The 20,943-nt window shown below is 35.4% G+C and overlaps 2 protein-coding genes and 1 non-coding gene across 3 annotated transcripts; all 3 read left to right on the forward strand.

Moving 5' to 3' along the window:
* On the forward strand, positions 1-9,309 carry LOC143463404 (uncharacterized). Its single transcript, XM_076961870.1, has 26 exons — positions 1-28; positions 220-396; positions 647-758; positions 938-1,203; positions 1,506-1,718; positions 2,743-2,846; positions 3,256-3,444; positions 3,543-3,680; positions 3,783-3,985; positions 4,117-4,166; positions 4,464-4,531; positions 4,649-4,697; positions 4,807-4,931; positions 5,046-5,136; positions 5,280-5,347; positions 5,472-5,606; positions 5,799-5,933; positions 6,009-6,154; positions 6,395-6,530; positions 6,684-6,787; positions 7,005-7,140; positions 7,327-7,446; positions 7,592-7,717; positions 7,844-7,986; positions 8,123-8,258; positions 8,388-9,309. The coding sequence occupies exons 1-26, from the start codon at positions 1-3 to the stop codon at positions 8,460-8,462; spliced, it is 3,273 nt and encodes a 1,090-aa protein (XP_076817985.1). The 3' UTR covers positions 8,463-9,309.
* Positions 9,310-12,973: 3,664 nt separating this feature from the next.
* LOC143462419 (antizyme inhibitor 2-like) lies at positions 12,974-16,998 on the forward strand. Its single transcript, XM_076960584.1, has 10 exons — positions 12,974-13,179; positions 14,041-14,214; positions 14,345-14,517; positions 14,689-14,823; positions 14,947-15,118; positions 15,409-15,550; positions 15,752-15,843; positions 15,963-16,092; positions 16,274-16,361; positions 16,447-16,998. The coding sequence occupies exons 1-10, from the start codon at positions 13,042-13,044 to the stop codon at positions 16,517-16,519; spliced, it is 1,317 nt and encodes a 438-aa protein (XP_076816699.1). The 5' UTR covers positions 12,974-13,041; the 3' UTR covers positions 16,520-16,998.
* A 3,421-nt stretch (positions 16,999-20,419) lies between these two features.
* On the forward strand, positions 20,420-20,491 carry Trnaw-cca (transfer RNA tryptophan (anticodon CCA)). The gene has a single exon. It is a non-coding gene; the product is annotated as a tRNA-Trp (tRNA).
* The last annotated feature ends 452 nt before the right edge of the window (positions 20,492-20,943 follow it).

Here is a 20,943-nt window from a genome sequence, read left to right on the forward strand (position 1 = left end):
ATGTACAGTAAACGGAGCAATGTGTACTGTAAGTTTGGAGAACTGCGTAACTCCGTCTTGCCTATATTAAAAAGTACAAAAAAACAAAGCGTTTGTTTATAAATAGTTCAAACTCCGCATAGATTAAGTGTAGATTATAGACTCCGCATAGATTAATATGTTGCAGTGAAGATATAGCGCAGATAAATAATAAAAACTTACAAACAACTATTTTATCAGACTGTCCTTCATCCTGGCGAGTGATTGACAACAATCTCTTCATTTTGTCCGATCATCAAAAAACCAATATCCAGTCAGAGAATCAATGTTTAGCAAATGGAGGATTTCTTGCCAGCGTTGACGAGGTTAAAGTATTTGATGCAATCATAAATAAAATGAATGAAAAGTATGCAAAAGGTATGCACATTTCCAATTATCAACTGTATTAACTTTATACAGTAAACACGTGAGTAACTTTGTTATAAACATGATGTGCACATCAGATAGATCAATGCGCGACATCTTTAAACTTATCTACTTCGTAATAGTAAAGATAAAAACCCTCTTTTGAATAAAATGCCATAAATCATCGTACAAAAAATCTGTAATGCTGCACCATTAATAGCAGACCACAACTTTGTAACCGTGTTTATTCTTGGGTTTCTAGATTTGCAGAGGATATACGTTTCTTACCGGGATAACTACAAATATACAATGGATGACATTGGAGAATACTGGATTCTTGATGAAAATTTTCCATATTTCAATCTATACAGAAAGTAAATGACCAACTTCATGTGTCATGTTTAAGTTTAACCATTTGGCAAAAAAGTCTGTAACGATTTACTTAGTTTTCTTTACAAAATAATTTTCAGATGGCACATTTGTAACAAGCAAAACTATAACTATACCCTTGCATGTTGATTTGGTGTCCTTTAAATTATTTTTGTTTATGCAGATCGACGGACGTTTACACGACTCCGATCTACTTCTGTAAAGCTCTAGTAATTAGTACAAATCGTTACAAGTGGCTGGTTTCAAAAAATCCATGCAATGTTGGCAGTGGGTTTAATCACGATTTTATGCGATATGGGGGAGCGGAACAAAGTCCAGGAGTTCGAGAAATATTCCGTCATAGAAACGAAGCATGGTCGACGAGACTCAGTCCAATATCAAACGTGGTCCGACCATACAATGTCGCACTTTCTCCAATCTATATTCCAGGTAAAATGTAAAAATGTGAACCTGCATAACATGACTATTTATACCTGTTGTGATAAGTTGGTTGCAGATAATTGGTGATGGATAAAAATCATATACTTATACGTTTTAAAAATATTCTATCTCTGTCGAATAGGTAATTACATATAACTCACTTCCCTTGTTTTGTCTGTAAGATAACACATTATTAAACATAATTTTGCTACGAACGCCGAAATGATACTTAATCAATACTAGTACTACTACGTTTAGGCATGCTAGCAAGCTTGATAAATCAAAAACAATAAGTAGTTGAGCATTTTCAGACATTAACGTATTCATCGGAGCTCGTTCGGACGTGAACGAAACTGATTGGTTTTGGAGTAATGGATCTCTGGTCACTGATGACTCAACTTTTCCGTCAGCAAACCCGGACATTTGCCAACAAATTGCTTATCATTACACCGATAATCAAGCTTGGTCAGAAATTTCGACAATATGTGGATCGAGTTCTGGCTATTACGTCTGCCAGATAAAATGTGAGTATAAAATCAGTGATTTTGTTTAAATATATAAGGTAGCTCTTTTGCTTTTACTCGGCAAACGACATAAAATATTGATGGTGATGTAATATATTTTTCAAAAGTTGACGCAATAATATCCATCTTACACGCTTTTACATGACATGCCTATATACAGTAGGAAACGGTATATGAGTTGCGATGAATAACAAGCGAGCCGGGTGACATTATAGTAACATGTCGGATGAGCGTGTAACTTGTAAATAGCTGTTAGAACTTATCTAACTGGTAGGTTACACTTATCTGGTAGTTTCGTACTTAGTAAATGTCAACACGATTATCTGTTCCGAGATGCCTAAAACAGTAATAACAGTATCTGAAAATATGAATTGTTGTGTTTCACTCACTGTTATTGTAAGTCGTCATACGTGCTGTGTTAAGCTACAACTTTTATCTGTTTGCATGATGTCAGGAAAAAGTTGTACTCTTTCATATGACCATTTGTTCTATTTTGATGCTTATATATACACATAATAATAAATATATATAATAAATATAATAAATTGTAGATAAACTAGATTTCAAAATTGCTGTGGACTTATGTGCAAATACGCAGGATATTACTTAAAGAGCGACTGCGGAGAAAAGAATACAACGTACCTGTTTCTTAATCCCATACTTTCCGTTTTCACAAGCAGTCTTCAAGTTCAAATGACGTTATACCGTTAACAACAAGCGGATATTGTAGTTTCGACATTATATGAGCGATCTTCATGTTAAAGTGTGACGTCATAGCGTCGATAGGAAACGCACATATTTCCACGCTCAAAGTCGTCTCCGTCATAAAAAATTGGAAAACTTTATATCAGAATAACTCCTTTGTTACTCTCCTTTGTATATTATAGGCCCATAAAAGGAGGTCTCCTCCTTTTGTACTCTACGGTTTTTAAAAATACTTCCAAGGAGAGAAATATCGATGGCAATTTTAATTGGCCAACATTGCTAACTTGACAGCAATTTGATTCTGATTACTTTTTATCAGTTGAAATCAAGGAACGTCCTGTGTCTTGCGATGGATCTGGTGTTACAATCACCTGGGAACCAAAATTATTCAATGGCGTTTTTCAAACGTTAAATCAATTAGAAGTAGGTTTATGTTTTGTAAATTCAAAGTAAGTTATAAGTAAGTTATAGAATATCTTGAAAAAAGACAATGCTTGTTGAAAGCAGCTTACTTTGAATTTAGCTCATTGGTTTGTTATAAAATGCTAATGATGTTATTTTTCTTTTGCATATCTTTTCACTTAGTTCACTATTATTTGGGAAAGTTTTACCATGAAATTCTTGGCAAACTTCTCAACTGGCAGCGTTAGAATTGCGAGTTTGACGCCGAGAACTGCTTATTCGATTGAAGTAATCTCGGTTCAGTTTAAAAAATCTGGGTTTATTCTTATCTGTGTATTGTTATTTACCAATCTAGTTACTGTACTATTACAACATTGTTTACTGACCATTATCGTCAATGATATATTTTAATTGTATTTGTTTGATTTAGGCCACTCTCAGGGCTGATGATTGTCCATCTTTCCAACTCATCAGCAAAACCATAAGTGCTACAACTGGTTACGGGTTACCTGATCCAGTCACCACTGCTTTTGTGAAGAACCAAACAGGACAAGCAAACCCAGAATGCGTTGTGGAATGGATCCATGACGGTTCAGATTTTAACATACTTCAATATAAAGTAATTTGTGATATTATTTTGGTCAAAAACAAAGACAATTTACCAAATCAAACAAATTAGTTCACATTACAACTATAACTGTTCACATCATCTTCCAGATCAATATTTTGAGTAACGCAAGCTCAACTTCTGTGACTTTCTCAAATCTATCCCAGTCAAGTTTCGCAACAGAGCAAAGACTCATGGTTGCTGTTCCACTTGACCTTCACGGACACAACTTAACTGTTAATATGACGGTAGAGTAAATTTTAAGCCTTCTTGCTTGTTATGATATCTATTAATATTTCTCTTGTGTTCGTTCAATCGAAATCGATTAATTATTATCTACATAATTTCAGATCCAAGCATATTCATGCGCGGGAGCCGGTCCACCTTCCATTGTCAGTGGATTCTGTGTTTCTCCGCTACTTCCTCCTCCGCAAACCAATCCGCCTCCTCAATCGAGTACTCAGATGCCAACTGATGTTCTTGTGGGGATTGTGATTGGAGTTGTCGCATTTGTAGTTGTGCTTCTGTTATTTGGATACTTATTTCATAATAAGTGGGTTTTGCTTTATCAAATTTTAACAAAAGTATCTATCTCATTATGGTGATCTTAATTTTATTAATTTTTCCTATATAGTTTATTATTTCATCAATTAGTTATTAATGATCTTATTTTGCTCTTACCAGGAAAAATAGAAACCTTACCAAAAAGTTTGTGAAATCTTATTCTCGCGATGGTAAGAGTTGCATTATGAAAGTCTTTGCACCAAACTTTATGCAAAAATTCCTTATTTACACTGTAAAATGTTATCGTATAAAAGTTACAGTTGTGAAGTGTCATCTCCAAACAATACGTTTTTGCATTTCTTCCTAAGCCTCATCCATTTTAATAACTGGACAATTTACCTATAGCCTACTATATTTTATTTCATGTAGCTGTCCCTTATAATAGCTTGTTAAAGTCCAGAAAATGTCGAATTACTATTGCTGTTGTGAATACTTGCGTGTAGTAAGTTTCGCGTTTTGCATTTAAGATCTTCGTGATCAATCGCAAAGCAATTCAAATGAATCTCAAAACGAATCTCATGTCGACATATCTGAGGTAATTCAGAAAAATAAATGTTTTTAATTTAAAATTTGCTACTGGTTTATATTGCTACATAATTGACACTTATTATTACACGATTCATATCAAGCCACCTTTTTTTGATTGTTATAGGTGGCAAGTACGAAGGAAAGCTTGAACGTTTCCACAAACACCACACTTGGTAAGCTGAGTTGAATGTTTCGTGCGTTGATGTGTTTCTGTGATAATGTGTGAACCAAATTTAACTTAAATGTTAAATGTAACGAACGTAATTTACATTTACTTTTTAGCTGAAGAGAGCGTGTACGTTAATACTGCTGGCTATTCTGAGACGGAGATTTCTGCAGTTGACATGGAAAAGATTTACTCCACGAAATGTGCCAATAACTATGCAGGCTTTTGCGAAGAATTTAAAGTGAGTTTTGTGTTTAGCGGAAACAAATGTGGTAACTGGTTTATAACAACATATACTGTACTTTATAAGATGTTTATATGTGGTTGAAGTTTTAGACGTGATTTTAATGAGTAGATAATCCAAGAGCAAAGCCCAATCCTTCCACACGAGTCTTCAAAAACCAAGCAAAACGCAAAAAAAAACCGTTACAAAAATGTTTACTCAAGTTAGTATATTTTTCTGAGAAATAACCATTTGATAATAACTATAATCTGCATGAAAAGATCAAACAATACGGTGTAATTAATCGAAGTAAGTTGTGACTTGTGGTAACTTTGTGTGTGATATAAGCGTTTCTTTTATATTCAGACGATAACTCACGGGTTATTTTGAGAGGATCATCAGAAGGGGATTACATCAACGCATCATACATTGAGGTGACGCAGCGTTGTAATGATTAACAGAAAAAGTATTTGTTAACGTTACCTAATGCTAATGCTAACAAACCCTATTATTCATCCATTGTTACATAAAAATCAAGTTACTTTTGGTATACATCAGAGCTTCCAGAAAGGGAGAAGATTTATCGCAACCCAAGGGCCAAAGAACAACACGATTGAGGATGTTTGGACGATGGTTTGGGAACAAAACGTTTCAATAATTGTGATGTTGTGCAGAACAATGGAGCATGACAAAGTAGGATTACAATTTAAAATTTCTCACAATGTTCCTTAAAGAAATGCATCAATTATTACGGGAAGATTCGAAGAGCGTATTTCAGAAATTCTTATTTCTGAGATATGTCAGCAAGCATTTGATCACAACCTTAAAAAATGTTTGAACTGTATTTAATTACATGTTACGTATTTAATGTTGTCATCAAAACAGGTAAAATGTGCCACTTACTGGCCTGAACCTGGCAAGAAAAATACTCATGGTCAATTTGAAATTTCCACAACAAATGAAGAAAATCTGGGTGATATCAAACGAAGAACTATTTTCATACTAAACCGCTCTATTTCGGTAAATTATGTTATTAATGACAAAACCTAAACTAAATCTAACAGTTTACTAACCTTAATTTTCCTTTTACCTCAGAAAAACCGAACAGTGACTCAGTTTCAACTGTTATCTTGGCCAGACCATGGCATTCCCTTGACTACATCAGACATGATCTATCTGCGGAGAATGGTGAATGAAACTTGGCAGAAACAGGCAACTGGTCCCATTGTTGTACATTGCAGGTAAGTGAGGGTGTAGACAATGCAAAGGCAATAATTTATGTATATTTGCAAGTTCTATTTTATCAGTGTTGTGCAACTATTTATGAACATTGACAGAAGAGTAGCATTTATGTAGGCAATATTATACTTAAGCAGAAAAGGTAAATCATTTTTGAATAACTGTCACCAACAAAACAAAGAAAAGTATTCTTTACGCAAATGCTTACATAAAATGCTCATAATTTAAAATTGACTTTGCAGCGCCGGATCTGGAAGATCAGGAACATTCATTGCCATGGATAACTTGTGTAGTGAGCTTGAGCAAAGAGGAAAAGTTGACGTTGCAGGAGAAGTTCTCCGGATGCGAGGAAACAGGATGGACATGGTTCAAACTTTGGTAAGTTCTTATACAGGAATTTAATGGTTGAAACACTCGAATAAAATTGCACAACCATAATGTCAATTGTCTCTATAATGTTGTACTGTATTATTTTATTGTTGGGAATCACCTCTTTTGCGTATATTCAGTAAGCATACGTCACTTTTTCAGCCTCAATACGTGTTCATTCACAAACTGCTGTTAGAAAGCCACATGCTACCGGGTAGTGACATATTAGCTCCGGAATTTACGGAGCTAATATTCAAGGATAACTGGTAAGATGTGAAAGTATGTACACTTAATTTTTTATCAACTTGTAATGCTTTGCAATAGAGTATGACATTGTTTACATAGTGTTTTCTTTTATTAAGCACTTTGCTTTATATTGTTTCTTTGCCAAATTGTCTAATTGTTTCCGATTTAAGCTCTAACTTAAACTTGCTCTACGTACATATTGCGCAGACATTGTTATATTTTGACCAATTTTGTCAGGAACGAAAAACTATCGAAAGAGTTTAAACGTCTTCAACATCTTCATACCATAAGTCCTGCTTGTTCATACACGAGCAAAATTCTCTTTATGGATGAAAACAAACCACAAAAATTCCTCAATGCTTACTACGTTAAAGTTAGTCAGTCGTTATTCATTATTCTAAACGTTTGTAACATTGCATTATACAAATGACTGATTGCAAACGTCACTTCACTTGTACGTACACCACGTAGGCACTTGCATATTTTGCCAGCAACACCAGTGACTGGTAACATATTGTCCAAGCGAGTAAAAGATTTTTTTACACTTCTGTATTTTAAGATCTTTGGTTATTCTGGAAACTGCATTGCTTCACAATCAGCCCCTGCCGGTGGAGAAGAAGAATTTCTTAAACTTTTGGTTGAAAATAATGTTAGAACTGTCATAGAAATAAATGATAAAGTAAGGAATAGGTATAATGTTGCAAGGTTTATTTTATGAATTTTTATTATGAAAACTAATGTCGCGTTTGTTTAAATTCATATCTAACTCATCAAAGAAAGGAATATATTTGAAAAATCAAAAGTACGGTCAAAATTCTTCCCAGGTCAACCAACTTTCACAAGACTCTGCTACATTGGGCGACTTCTGCATCACAATTGATGCTACAAAAGTTCACGATGGTTTCGTTGAAAAGTTTTTGACAATTTCAAGCGCTCAGAGCTTTTTCCCAGTAAGTGTATTAATTCAAGAAAAAAAGCACATCTTGGTCGAAATTTATAAAACAACTTTTTTGATATAAACGAAAAAGTCAATTTAACAATGATGATTAATGCAAAATGTTTATGAAATGTTTTAGGCATACAAAGCCTCTTTTATTTCACTCCAAAATTGGAATGATGAAGCTGTTCCCCCTAACTTGAAAACATTTCTTGACGTCATACAAGCAGCTCAGACCTTCTGTCAAGGCCATACTTGCTCAGGTGTTCTTGTCTGCTGCAGGTAATTCATTAGAATCTTATTTCAATAGAAACAATATGTGTATTTTCATGAATTGGTTCGTAATTGAATGAATTTTCAATGAAATTTCATAAATGAATTTTGCATATTTTACCTTTATTGCAATTTATGTCAACAGCAACGGACACACGAGGACCGGCACATTCATTGCGATTTCTAATCTTGTAGAGAGACTGAAGTCTGAGAACAGAATCGACGTTTTCAGGACAGTGAAGGATCTGAGAGACATTTGCCCAAATATGGTCAACAGTTTGGTGAGTTTTACCACTTTTGTAAACGATCTTGGCGTAATTGGTTGTAAGCAAAACTAATTGAAAGAAATATGTGGCGTTATTGGTTATAAATATTGTTGTGTTATTGTAATTGTAATATTGTTGTTACAGGAACTTTATAAGTTTTGCTACTCGTTTGTGAAGGAATACCTTGAGTCGTTTGCAACTTACTCCAACTTCGCGTAATATTGACCTATACGAGTACGTCATCAATATGGGCTTCCAGAACTTGTCTTGTACAGCATAACATTTTATATTTGTCTGTTTTATATAAAGTAAGTGTTTGCATTTTTTTCCTAAAATTCATTTGTAGTATTCTTATCAAATTTGGAAATTTCTACGGTTTTGGTTTTGCATTGATTAATTTGCTGAACAATGCTTTGTTTTCCTCCAATTGTTTTTCTTATGCCGTGAAAGCATAATCAATAATTTTTCGGTAATCTTATTGTTTTCGCTATAAAAATCGGTATGATAAATTTTTTTATAAGTTTTTTTTGTATCTTTTACGCATCATCTTGTTTACTCTACAAACATCTTCATTCAATTTCAAACTAACAGAAAACTCCTTATTGACTATATTTTGACGGTGGCCTTATCTTTTATGTTGATATATGAGTAAATAATTTACAAAATACAATAACATTCCATTCTTTAAAAATTTTTCCCAAAATGGTTAAGGTATAAGTGTTTTGATGAAATGTGTCACAATAAAGGGTAACAAAGCGTCATAATGAACTCTGCAGCGACGTGATATACCTTCATTACCCAAAAATATGTTCAATGTTATCTAGATCGCATAAATGTACGATTTTAATATACCAACCCACAATATATGCAAGTTAAAGGATTTAAACTGTTACGTTGTTTTCTGCTTGGTTTGTCTTGTCTTTGTATTTTCTACCTTAGGCCAGATGCACTGGTAAGTGTGATTGCGCCTTGCTCGTTGTCGAGCGAATACTGATTCTACCGACAAAGTAGCCTACTGCTGGGTAGACGTGCCTAGTTTTTACCGTTTTGAAATACAATCTGGTATAGTTAACTGCAAGTCTCTTCCAACCAGCACTAAGAAAGGACCGGTAACATTTGGCGAGCACGGCAGGACCTGCAGCTTCAAAACACGTTTAAAAAAAGTGATCTGGACCAGGTTTTATCTACAATAAAAATAAGCTTGGATAAAGTTTTAGCTCGTTTTAATCCACGTTTGAAAGTGTCTGGGACATTGTGGACGCAACAGCAGCTGCTCGAAAACATGCTTTTATGCTGAGTTGACCGGAAGAGTTTAAGTTGGAAATGAAATGCAACGGTGCAGAGGTAGGTCCCAGCATGAACTATGAAGAACTAAAGTCCACAGCTGAGGAAGTTGTTTGTTGCTCACTTCATGTTATTGAATGTTAATGTTAATGTTGTTAATGTTATTGAAAAGCTGACATGTTACGAACAACATAAGTCTTTATTAAAGCGATAACACTGGTCAACAAATTTTTTTTAATTTTTTGTTGCATGAGATTTTTTAACTGATTCTACACAATCTTGGGATGCTGATTTCAAATCTGCAATCAGTTTTTTTATGCATGCTCTAGTTTTTATGCAATCGACAATTTAAATTTTTTCGTTTCTGGCTCATATTTAGTGTGCGCAGTCTGTATGGTACAGTACCAGTGTTTCAGATAGAAGCTTTCAGCTCTTTTAAGTTGTAGCCTACTGCTGTTTAAGGGCGTTTGAAGAAGCTAAGCAGTTTGATTATAGTGAGGTATTGCGGATAGATGCTGTAGGAGAGGTTATAAGCTCTATTTTACACTCGTAAATGCAAAAATAAACCTGATTCATTTTGTTATATGAGTGGTGTGTATACGCTTCTTTCGTCAAAGATGAAATATAACATCGTTCGTGAAGCCTGCCTACAGAGCTTACTTTGGCATCCATCTTGGCGATCAATATAAGAAATGGTCTCCACATATTGTGTGCCATAACTGCGAAGAAATGCTCAGAGACTGAACAAAACGAAAGCGGAAGAGTCTGCCTTTTTGCATTCCAATGGTGTGGCGTGAACCCCAAGATCACACGACTGACTGCTACTTTTGCATGGTAAATATGAAAGGTGTTGGCAGGAAGAGCCGACTAATGCTTTCTTATCCAAGTATACCATCAGCTATACGACCTGTTCCGCACTCTGATAGATTCCCTCCTCCAGTCTTTAGTGGTTTTACATTTTCTGAAGATGAGGAAACTGAATCGGAAAGGGAAGAGGTTATGGAAATTGAGTATAAAAGAACAGATACAGAATCTGTTAATCAATCAGAACTGAATGACTTAGTACGTGATTTAGATTTGTCCAAGCAAGAAGCTCAGCTCTTAGCCTCCAGACTCAAGGAAAAACAGGTTCTAGATCAATCTGTAAAGGTTTCCTTTTTTCGAAAAAGAGAAGAACTCTTTCTTCCCTATTTTTCAGAGGAAAATATGCTGGTATATTGCAACGATATACCTGGTCTTCTCGAACAACTGGGTATCTCCTCGTATGATCCAGAACAATGGCGATTGTTTTTGGACAGTACTAAGCACAGCCTCAAGTGTGTCCTTTTACACAATGGAAATGTTTATGAAGCTGTTCCAGTTGGTCACTCCACTGTCTTAAAGGAATGGCATGATGACATCAGAATTGTTATGGATTTGCTCAGATAACATGAGCACAACTGGATCATTTGTGTTAACCTCAAAATGGTTAGTTTTCTGCTAGGTCAGCAAAAAGGATACACTAAATTTCTCTGTTATCTATGCATGTGGGATAGCAGAGCAACTGAAAAACATTGGACACAGAAGGAGCGGCCCTTACGTGAAACATTTCAAGTTGGCATGCCTAATGTAACACACAACCCAATCGTAAGCAGAGACAAAATTGTTTTTCCGCCCCTGCACATCAAACTAGGTCTCATAACACCGTTTGTTAAAGCTCTAAATCTTGACAATGAATCCTTTCATCATCTTCTTTACACTTTCCCTGCTTTGTCATATGATAAAATTAAAGCAGCAAACTCAAAAAGCGTACAAACGCAGAAGTTATTGGATTTCCATCATTCTTTTCAATGTCATTTTGCAAAAAAACTCGCTTATTACATGTATTTTACCAGCAAAAATGTTCTTTGTTACATTTTTTCAAACATTTGGTGCCTAATTGTCTGTAAATACAAATGCTAGTGGTAACACAATAATTTCTGGGAACCTATTTTTGTTTTGAGGTTGGTTATTCGACTATAAGCAAGAACGTCATTTGACAAATCATGTAATTTTCAGAAAATTTGAATTTAGTAAAGAAAAAAATAAAAAATCTCATTTTGCAAAAAATTTACACCTTGCAGAAAAAAACTAAGGTCAGATTCGGATTCAGCGCCCCCAAATTAGGTAAGAACAAGTGTTGGTAGAAATGCAACAAAATTTTTGTTGACCAGTGTAATGAATGAATCTGTTACGTGGGGAATTTGATTAAATATACACAATGTTGTTCGACAAAACAAAAATGTGCGGAATCGAGCCTGAGCACGAACGTCATCAAATTGTGTTGTCAAGACCCGCAGCTTTTCTCTCGGAGATACCAAGGACGTTAACGCCCATATCTCTGCAGATAAAATTAAAGGAACAAATAAAAAACAGAATATCAACTTGCAATTGGAGAAACAATAACAAGAAATAAGTTAATTATAACAGATACGTACAGTGTTGATTGGCATAAAAATTTTGAGATATTAAAAACATTGTGATATTCGTTTGTTTATAATTGTCTCTTTTCCTCCTAGTTTTATCAAAGAATAAATTTTATATTTAAATATCCAGATCAACGGTATTAATTCATTTTCGTTTTCATGAAAAATATATTATTTAAGACATGTCAACGTTTAATTAATAAAATATTTATACCGGCCATTGTAACAATTAGTGCAACCTTTTTTTTTGTAAGACAAATGCTATTATTACAACGGTAATTTATTTAACCATCATGCTACACATACCTAACAGTCCTACCGATGTTTATGCAACTCCCGTCATTTTCTGTAAATATCCGAACTGGAGTCTATACAAGTGGACTCTTACACCGACACCGTGAGCCGCAGGATGGTTGGATGATTTTGATTTGTACGGAGTAGAGCGTGAAAATCCGGGAGTGCAGGAACTCTATATTTATTTCAATTCGGAATCTTCGACTAGAATCACTAAAACACCAAACGCAGTGGGGCCACCACAATCCTGCATAAAAAGCTAATAGTACCCACCAAACATGTTACAAAAAAAACACGCGCGACGCACGTGCTCAAGTGGGCCGTTTCACAGCGACAATCCTGATAGTGTGTCTCAGGCACAGTGTAGGCTATGTCACTTCGTCAAGTACAGTTTAAAAATGCTGTATTACATTTGAAAAAGTCGCGGCTCTTGGACTTGTTAGTACCAAATGTTAGTTATTGACATTTTTAGTCTGGAATAGTGAAGCTAAGTAAAGAAAGATTGCAACAATGCAGCGTCCACACCTTTGACTGTGCTTGCCTTGTAACGGTTTTAACACTCAGCAGTGTAGGAAGCCCAGCCAAGCGTGACTTACCTTGCTAGGATATCAGGCTTTAGTCAGTGTGTTAAGACACAATTGTTTGTTTTCTTGCTGTTTCTGGTTAATATTTAATAGAAATCACACCATTTTATGTAGATACATTGCGCTGTTGCGTCATCTATCAACTTGTAATAAGCAAACTTTTATGGGAAACAATTTTCTATCTTATTTAAAATGAGTTCAGCAGATACAGATAGCTCTAAAGTTATCGATGCTCCCATTTTTATACCAAACAGACAAGACATAAGTTTAGTCGAAGACACAAAAACAGAAAAAGAGGTGGCTCGTGAATTTTTGCGATGTCAATTGGATGTAAGTTGAAACCGGGCACTCGATACGTAAATGATTTGTTTTATTGTCATGCTTTGGGTCTATTTCGCTATAAAAAACAAAATCACATGTATTTTGTGAAGGTATTATCGCTGTAGTCATCAGTTCGACAAACTATACCAGTACAAATATTGTAAAACAGAATTGAGAATTTATGAATTTCTCTAAGAAACTTAACCTGATGCAATTACGTTCATTTTTAACGCGCAGATAAAATAATAGTGTTACACTCGCTTGAGATATTGATGAATTGAAACTATACGTTTCAGTTATAGCTACACAACATACATCTCTTATACCAGCGGTCGGGAAACTTTTGGTTAAGAGAGCCATGAAAGCTACATATTTCTAATTGTGCTTCCGTGAGAGCCGTATAATATTTTTCAACACTTAATGCAACTGACGTGTGCATTTTTAAGCAAAACCAACAACTTTAGACAACGGTAAATGTCTGAATTTACTCTTTAATAACATTCTTCTTACTGTTAATGCGACTTACACTTACAGAAAAAGTTTTATTCGTAATAACTTTGCTAAGAAGTGCCAGCTTAGATTAATTATCTGCGAGCCGGATACCCTCACCAAAAGAGCCACATCTGGCTGGCGAACCATAGGTTCCCGACCTCTGACCTGTACAATCGCATCCTTTTCAATGTAGTTATATGATAATGATGGCTTGATTATATTTTTTTATATTGGATATAGACCTATTACTCTATAAAGTTACTTTCTTGGCAGGTAATTTATTTAAATTGACATAAGTCTTGCAAGCGATTATATGTATTTAGGTAAGACTATGCTTACGTGCATGGCCGTGGTAACAGAGTGACAACTATTTGGTAGGACTGGGACGAGTCTTTTTTCCTCGGAGATTTGGGTGACGTGCTTAAAAAGTGGATGAACTGGAAAGAACATTTACCACGAGTCGAACCATTTTATGCGATAAAGTGCAACTACGCACAACCTGTCGTCCGGTTTTTAGCCGCTCTTGGTGCTGGATTTGACTGTGCAAGTCAGGTATAAGAAATATAACTTGTGTCTTGTGTCATAATCTTGTGTCGTTTTCGTTGCAAATTACAAAACTATACTACGTTTATTGGTTTTCTATCCGTATGTTTGCAAAACAATTGATGTTTGCCTTATTTAGAATGAGCTTGCGTTAGCTTTGGAATGTGGGGTTGACCCTGGGAAGATAGTTTATGCTCATACTCAAAAATTTCTCACACATCTTCAATATGCCAAGGAGAATCAAGTATCTTTAATGACTTGTGATAGCGTTTACGAACTTGAAAAGATCAAAAGAATTTACCCAAATGCCAGGTATAAGAAAACTACTGTTTGAAAATTTTTTCAGATCAACTTGCATAGCCAAACATAGTTCTTCGTAACTGATATTTATTGCGCGTTGCCAAATGTTAAGTTAAATGTGTTAAGGCGGTTTCGACATTTCTTTGTTTTCATGTGTAACGCCATATACATAATTAATCTTAGACTTCTACTGAGGATCAAAAGCAACAAAGAAGAAGCTGTGTGTTCACGCGGAGATAAATTTGGAGTTGACGTAAAGCAAGCAAAGAAGTTGATTGCACAAGCAAAGCATATGGAACTAAACATGGTTGGAATATGGTAAGTATAAGTGGAAATATCAGCTCAAAAGGAATGATATGGGCATAGCTTTAACATTCCGACCATAAACTTATGGTTTACAAAATTTTTTGTTCAATCAATATCAATTGTGTTGTGATAAAGTTTTCATACTGGTCAACGAAATGGATGCACCAACGCTGGAGCTTTCCCGAAAGCGATTGGAGACGCCAAAACATTGTTCGATTTTGCAAAGACAGTCGGATTTAAGTTCGATGTGTTGGATATTGGAGGAGGCTTTCCTGGTTCTGACGATGCGCCAGTCAAATTTTCCGAGGTTACTCAAGCACAGTATATTCATTTTGGTGAAACTTAAAGTTTTGTCATTTGAAACTACAAACATCTGGTTTCCACCTACAGTGTAAAAGCCATTTAAAAGGTTTAAATTTTCTTGTGTGCAGTAGAAGTGAAACGAACGGAACGAACGAAGTAAAAGAAGTTAAAAGTTTAAAAAGTCTGTTTTACAGCAATCGCTAACCTTAGAGAATACACGTAAATACACATAAGTTCCTTATTCAGTCTTACAAAGAATGTGTTATGTATATTGCATGTCACCTAAAACTGAAGTTTTCAAATGTCATTCGCCATGCTGTGAATGAATATTTTCCTGATGTGAATGAAGTGAGAATTATTGCTGAACCTGGAAGGTATTTTGTTGACACTGCGTTTAAGCTTATGACCAATGTTGTTGGAAAAAGGAAACTGGAAGGTAGGCTTATAGATATCACAATCTTTAATCAGTTATAGATCATGAAATTGCCTAAAACTACATGGGATAAAAATTGAAATTAAATCTAAAAAAAAAACACATGAAACCAAACACAGTAAAATTTTTGGTTATGACCTAATTCGCTATTATTTCATATAAAGTAAACTTTAAAACGTTACTTTAAAATTTTGATTGTTTAAGGTAAACTTGATTACTTTGTTGGCGACGGAATATATGGTGCATTTAACGCAGTTATAGCGGAACAAAAGTTTTCCTTCCCCAAACCCCTTGAGGTGAAACAGGTTATGTTTAAAATATACATCTATAGATGTCCTATAAAATCATATAAAAATCATGTATAGTTGAAACTTCTATTTCTGTTTAATTTATGACACATTATGCATTTCTTAAGGATGTTGCTGACGATGAAAACAAACCATTATCCAGTAAAATTTACGGAATAAGCTGCGATGGAGGAGACATCATCAACGAAAGCGTCATGATAAGGGAGCTTCAAGTTGGGGAATGGCTAATTTGGGAAAGTAGGCTTTGTTTTATGTTGTTCGTGACTAAATAGCGCATATTTAAATGTGCTAATATTGAACATACGATAGTGAGTCATTTGTGTGACTCCATGTCATTTGGCTATGTTGTAATTGTAAATTACTGGTTTTCAATTATATCAAAATGTCATACATGTGTATCAAACAAGATACTTTCTAGATATGGGCGCTTACACGGTTCTCGTCTCATATGGATTCAATGGATTTGTAACTTACAAAGCAAAATACTTCATTCGGATTTCTGACTGGTAAGCTAAGTTTATTCGTTTTACAATGATTGATTGATTGATTAATTTTGTTTTAATAACATGGATTTTGTTTATATTTTTTAAGGAATGAATTTTGCAATATCACCAAAAGGAAACATGATGTTACAAAAAACTCTCAGAACGTAATAATTTTGTAAAGATTGAATAACACCTCGGGCTGGACCTGACGACAATTTGTAAAAGTACTGATTTATTTTTCTGCTTGTAATGTAATAACTTTGAAGGTTAAGACACTTATATAAACTAATTGTAGCTAGTATTAGGTTTGTGGCTTTCTGGTGTCCAATTTCGAGTATAAAAACATATAAAATTTGTCTCAATGCATTATTCTCTTGTTATAATTTAATAATATTTTCTAATACAAATACTTGGAAATATCAGGAAAAAGTTGACTAAAAGAGAATGTTTATATATACAGCTATTAATTTAGCCAAAGAATCTCTGATTGGTTCAATTTTGCTTTGTATTGTATAGTGCCAATACCTTGCAAAAATGCAAATTGACATAACAATGATTTATTGGAGCATTCCTTTGAAAAAAATTAAAATTTTCTTCGTCTGCTGCGTTCAGCTTTAAAATGTTTAATATATTTGCTAATGACCAGGTATGTTGTTACTTAAGCATGAATCTTTCAGGTTAGTAAAAATTTAAAAGGTTCGTAAATATTTCGTAATATACCATGCAGGTTCCTGCAGCCCGCCTACAAAAAAGTGCGCTAACTATTAAGCACAGGTAACTCTGTAACCGGCTAAAAACTGAATTTCATATCTGGCTGTTGGACAGGATGGATTCATGATCCTAGAATCTATCGTAATCACGACTTTACTAATAAATGAGATTTTAAATGTACAGTAGTGTAATAAACAACTCAAAGAGCAGTTGTTAAATGTCCTGTAAACGTAGCGGTTGCGTTATAGTAAAACAGATCTCTATACGTTGCCATGGAATAGAACAGGGGTTCCCAACCTTTTTTGCTGCTCGTACCCCTTTGTCAGGTCGGAGTATTCTTCGTACCCCCAAAAAAATTCTGATGGAATTTTTCATATACATATTGCTAAATTAAATTTCTTTTATAGCTCAATTAAACGTTAAACCGGTATTTCACAGAAAAATGCAAAAATCATAATTTGTGGCCCAAGAATCTTCGTACTCCTTGGTGTTCAATCTCGTACCCCCAGTTGGGAACCCCTGGAATAGAAGATATTCTTGACTGTCTTTATAAGTTCTCGTGATACTTGGGCGGTCCAGTTGGGTGATGATGTTAACATGGGTTCTGTTTAACAATTATGAACAAATTATGCAAAGAATCTCAGGCATCATAACTTGCATATGATAGTAATAAGGCGCAATGTAGAATTGCATTAACACTATGTGTATGCTGTTTACTTTCAACATTATCTTGCACACCATGAAGAAGGCTGTATAAGTCCTGACTGTTTAATGTATACAGATCTTTGTTTTACTATATTTACTTAAATACTTGTTTTACTTAATTGTTTCCGATTGAAACTTTACTCTGCTTTATCTGTTTCATAATTGTAACAAAAAAAACTTTTTGAAACACAGCGATTAATTTCTGTAAACCTTAATTTAATTCTTTACACGAAGCCAACTTTGGAACGTTTTTGAAATCACGTTGATATTTCGGTACATCTTGCAAGCCAATGTGAATGAAATTTCCTACAAAACATATGTTTTCAACAAAATATACAGTATAATTACAATTGCAGGTTGCAATTAACATCATCTTTAGTATAGCAAGAACAAATTGCTTAATGATTTCTTAATTAAGATGAACAAAGAAAAAAATAAAACTGATACTTAACCTCTTCGCTTAAGATGATAAAAAATTAATGGATAAAAAGGCTTGATACACTTTCTTTACAAAGTTTTTATTTTTTCCACAAAAATCAATTCACCTTAACCCAAAAACTAAAACCTGTCTGTCTGTCTGCATAAAAATTCAATTATAGGTACAAGAAACTACCGTGTTGGGCCATTTAACATATCTGTTGCAGCGGTACGGATTTGTTTTTTTTAAAACATCGAAAATCACCTTTTCCGCACAAAATGTGCAATGATTAAAACCAAAACTACAAATGCGACAACTCCAATCACAATCCCCACAAGAAAAAAAGTTTGTATCTGAATACACGATTGAGGAGGCGAATTGGTTTGCGGCGGAGAAAGTAGCGGAGAAACACAGAATCCACTGACAATGGAAGATGGACCGGCTCCCGCGCATGAATATGCTTGGATCTGAATATTAGGCAGATAATAATTTATAAATGAATTTGATTTTAAAGACACAAGAGAAATATTAATAGGTATCATAACAAGCAAAAAGGCTTAAAATTATCTCTACCGTCATATTAACAGTTAAGTTGTGTCCGTGAAGGTCAAGTGGAGCAATAACCATGAGTCTTTGCTCTGTTGGGAAACTTGACTGGGAAATATTTGAGAAAGTAACAGAAGTTGACGAATTTTCACTTAAAACGTCGATCTGTGATCTAAAGAATTATACTGTATAATGTATTAATGTTAGTGTGAACACACTTTTTAACAAACTAAATTGCTTTTAAGTTTAAAGCAAACAATATCACAAACTACTTTATAATGAAATACGTTAAAATCTGAACCGTCATGGATCCATTCCACAACGCATTCTTGACTTGCTTGTTCCGTTTGGTTCTTCACAAAAGCTGTGGTGACTGGACCAGGTAACCCGTAACCAGTTGTAGCACTTATGGTGTTGCTGGTGAGTTGAAAAGATGGAAAATCATTAGCGCTTAGAGTGGCCTAAAGCAAAAACAATCTATTTACACACTATAGTTTATCGATAGAAACGATCAGTTTCTAACTACAATTATTATATTGCAATAAAATACCAATAACGTAGAATTTCTTAACATTGAATTGACATTACTTCGATTGAATAAACACTTCTCGGCGTCAAATTTGCAAGTGTATAATACTGCCAGTTGAGAATTTAATGAAGAGTTTAGTGGGAAACTTTTCCGAATAAAAGTGAACTGAAATAAAAAGATTATTAACCATAGCCTGTTAACCATGCTGTTAATCTAAAGATAAGTTACAGTAAATTAAAACGTTTTCTGATTTTTCAAGAAACTTCGAATTACTTAACTTGAACTTACAAAAACATAAACCTAATTCATTCAAAGTTTGAAAAACGCCGCTGAATAGTTTTGGTTCCCAGATGATTGTGACAGAAGTTCCATCACAAAACTCACGACTTACGTTAATTTCTTACGTCGTCTGTGCTGGTACTACCTTTTAAAATCGACGCCTTTATGGCGCAACGGTAGTGCGACTGACTCCAAATCAGAAAGTGGCGTGTTCAAATCAGGTCCGGACCACTTCATGTTTTGGTACTGACGAGCGCTGGACGAATGAACCTAAGTGGTCATTTACATCAGTGCAAATGTTCTGGGATCGATATTTTAAAGTCTTGAACTTGAAATATTTTCAATTTTATTACCTGATGAAGATATCAGTGTTGATTAAAGAAGTTCGTGTTAGACGATTTGTAGCTCGCGATAGTAATCGCAGGACTCGGAGCGAATGATCCAGGGTTCAGATCCCCCTGCAGTGGAATGGTTGTATCTCTATGTTTGCAAACTTTACAACTGATGCATGTACGTTGGTCACATATGCTACACAACATCGTTTGCTTGTCCCGCTTTGTAACTCGTGTGATTCGACACTGCACTTGGTTTGGTTGGTTCCGGGTTCGATTCCCCACTATTGGGTGAATAAAACGTAATCAGCTTCGTCTACAGTCGGAAGAATTAAATCCTTGATCTCTCAAACTGAGGCGCCTACCAGATCAGGGACGCGGGCTAGCGCTCGAATTTCGAACTTCTATACCAACAGAATATAAATTTGAAAATCAAAGCAAAGTGAAAATATGTATTTAACATCATCGTACAAACTACGCTTTCTAGGATCAAGACATAAAGTTTGTATTTATTGCATGTATACGTTTTAGATCTTGCTACAACGTTTGTCAACATGACGACTCCGTGGCGCAACGGTAGCGCGTCTGACTCCAGATCAGAAGGTTGCGTGTTCAAATCACGTCGGGGTCATTTAATTATTTTATCTCAGTATTATGATATTCACGAACGATTTCAAGTCAATTCAATTTCTGGAGAGTTTAATCGAAGAAGATACATCTATAACAATTAAACTCAGGATGACCCAACCAACATCTGGATTGAACAATCCTTGGGCTCAATTATTCTCTGATTCATCGTACGATGTTCGAGTTGTCCAGAGTTGAATCGACCGTGAGTTGAAATGAACGGGCAGTCGGGCGGTCGGGCGGTCGGGCGGTCGGGCGGTCGGGCGGTCGGGCGGTCGGGCGGTCGGGCGGTCGGGCGGTCGGGCGGTCGGGCGGTCGGGCGGTCGGGCGGTCGGGCGGTCGGGCGGTCGGGCGGTCGGGCGGTCGGGCGGTCGGGCGGTCGGGCGGTCGGGCGGTCGGGCGGTCGGGCGGTCGGGCGGTCGGGCGGTCGGGCGGTCGGGCGGTCGGGCGGTCGGG

Source organism: Clavelina lepadiformis, chromosome 6 (genome assembly GCF_947623445.1).
Source record: "Clavelina lepadiformis chromosome 6, kaClaLepa1.1, whole genome shotgun sequence".
NCBI classification, from domain to species: Eukaryota; Metazoa; Chordata; class Ascidiacea; order Aplousobranchia; family Clavelinidae; genus Clavelina; species Clavelina lepadiformis.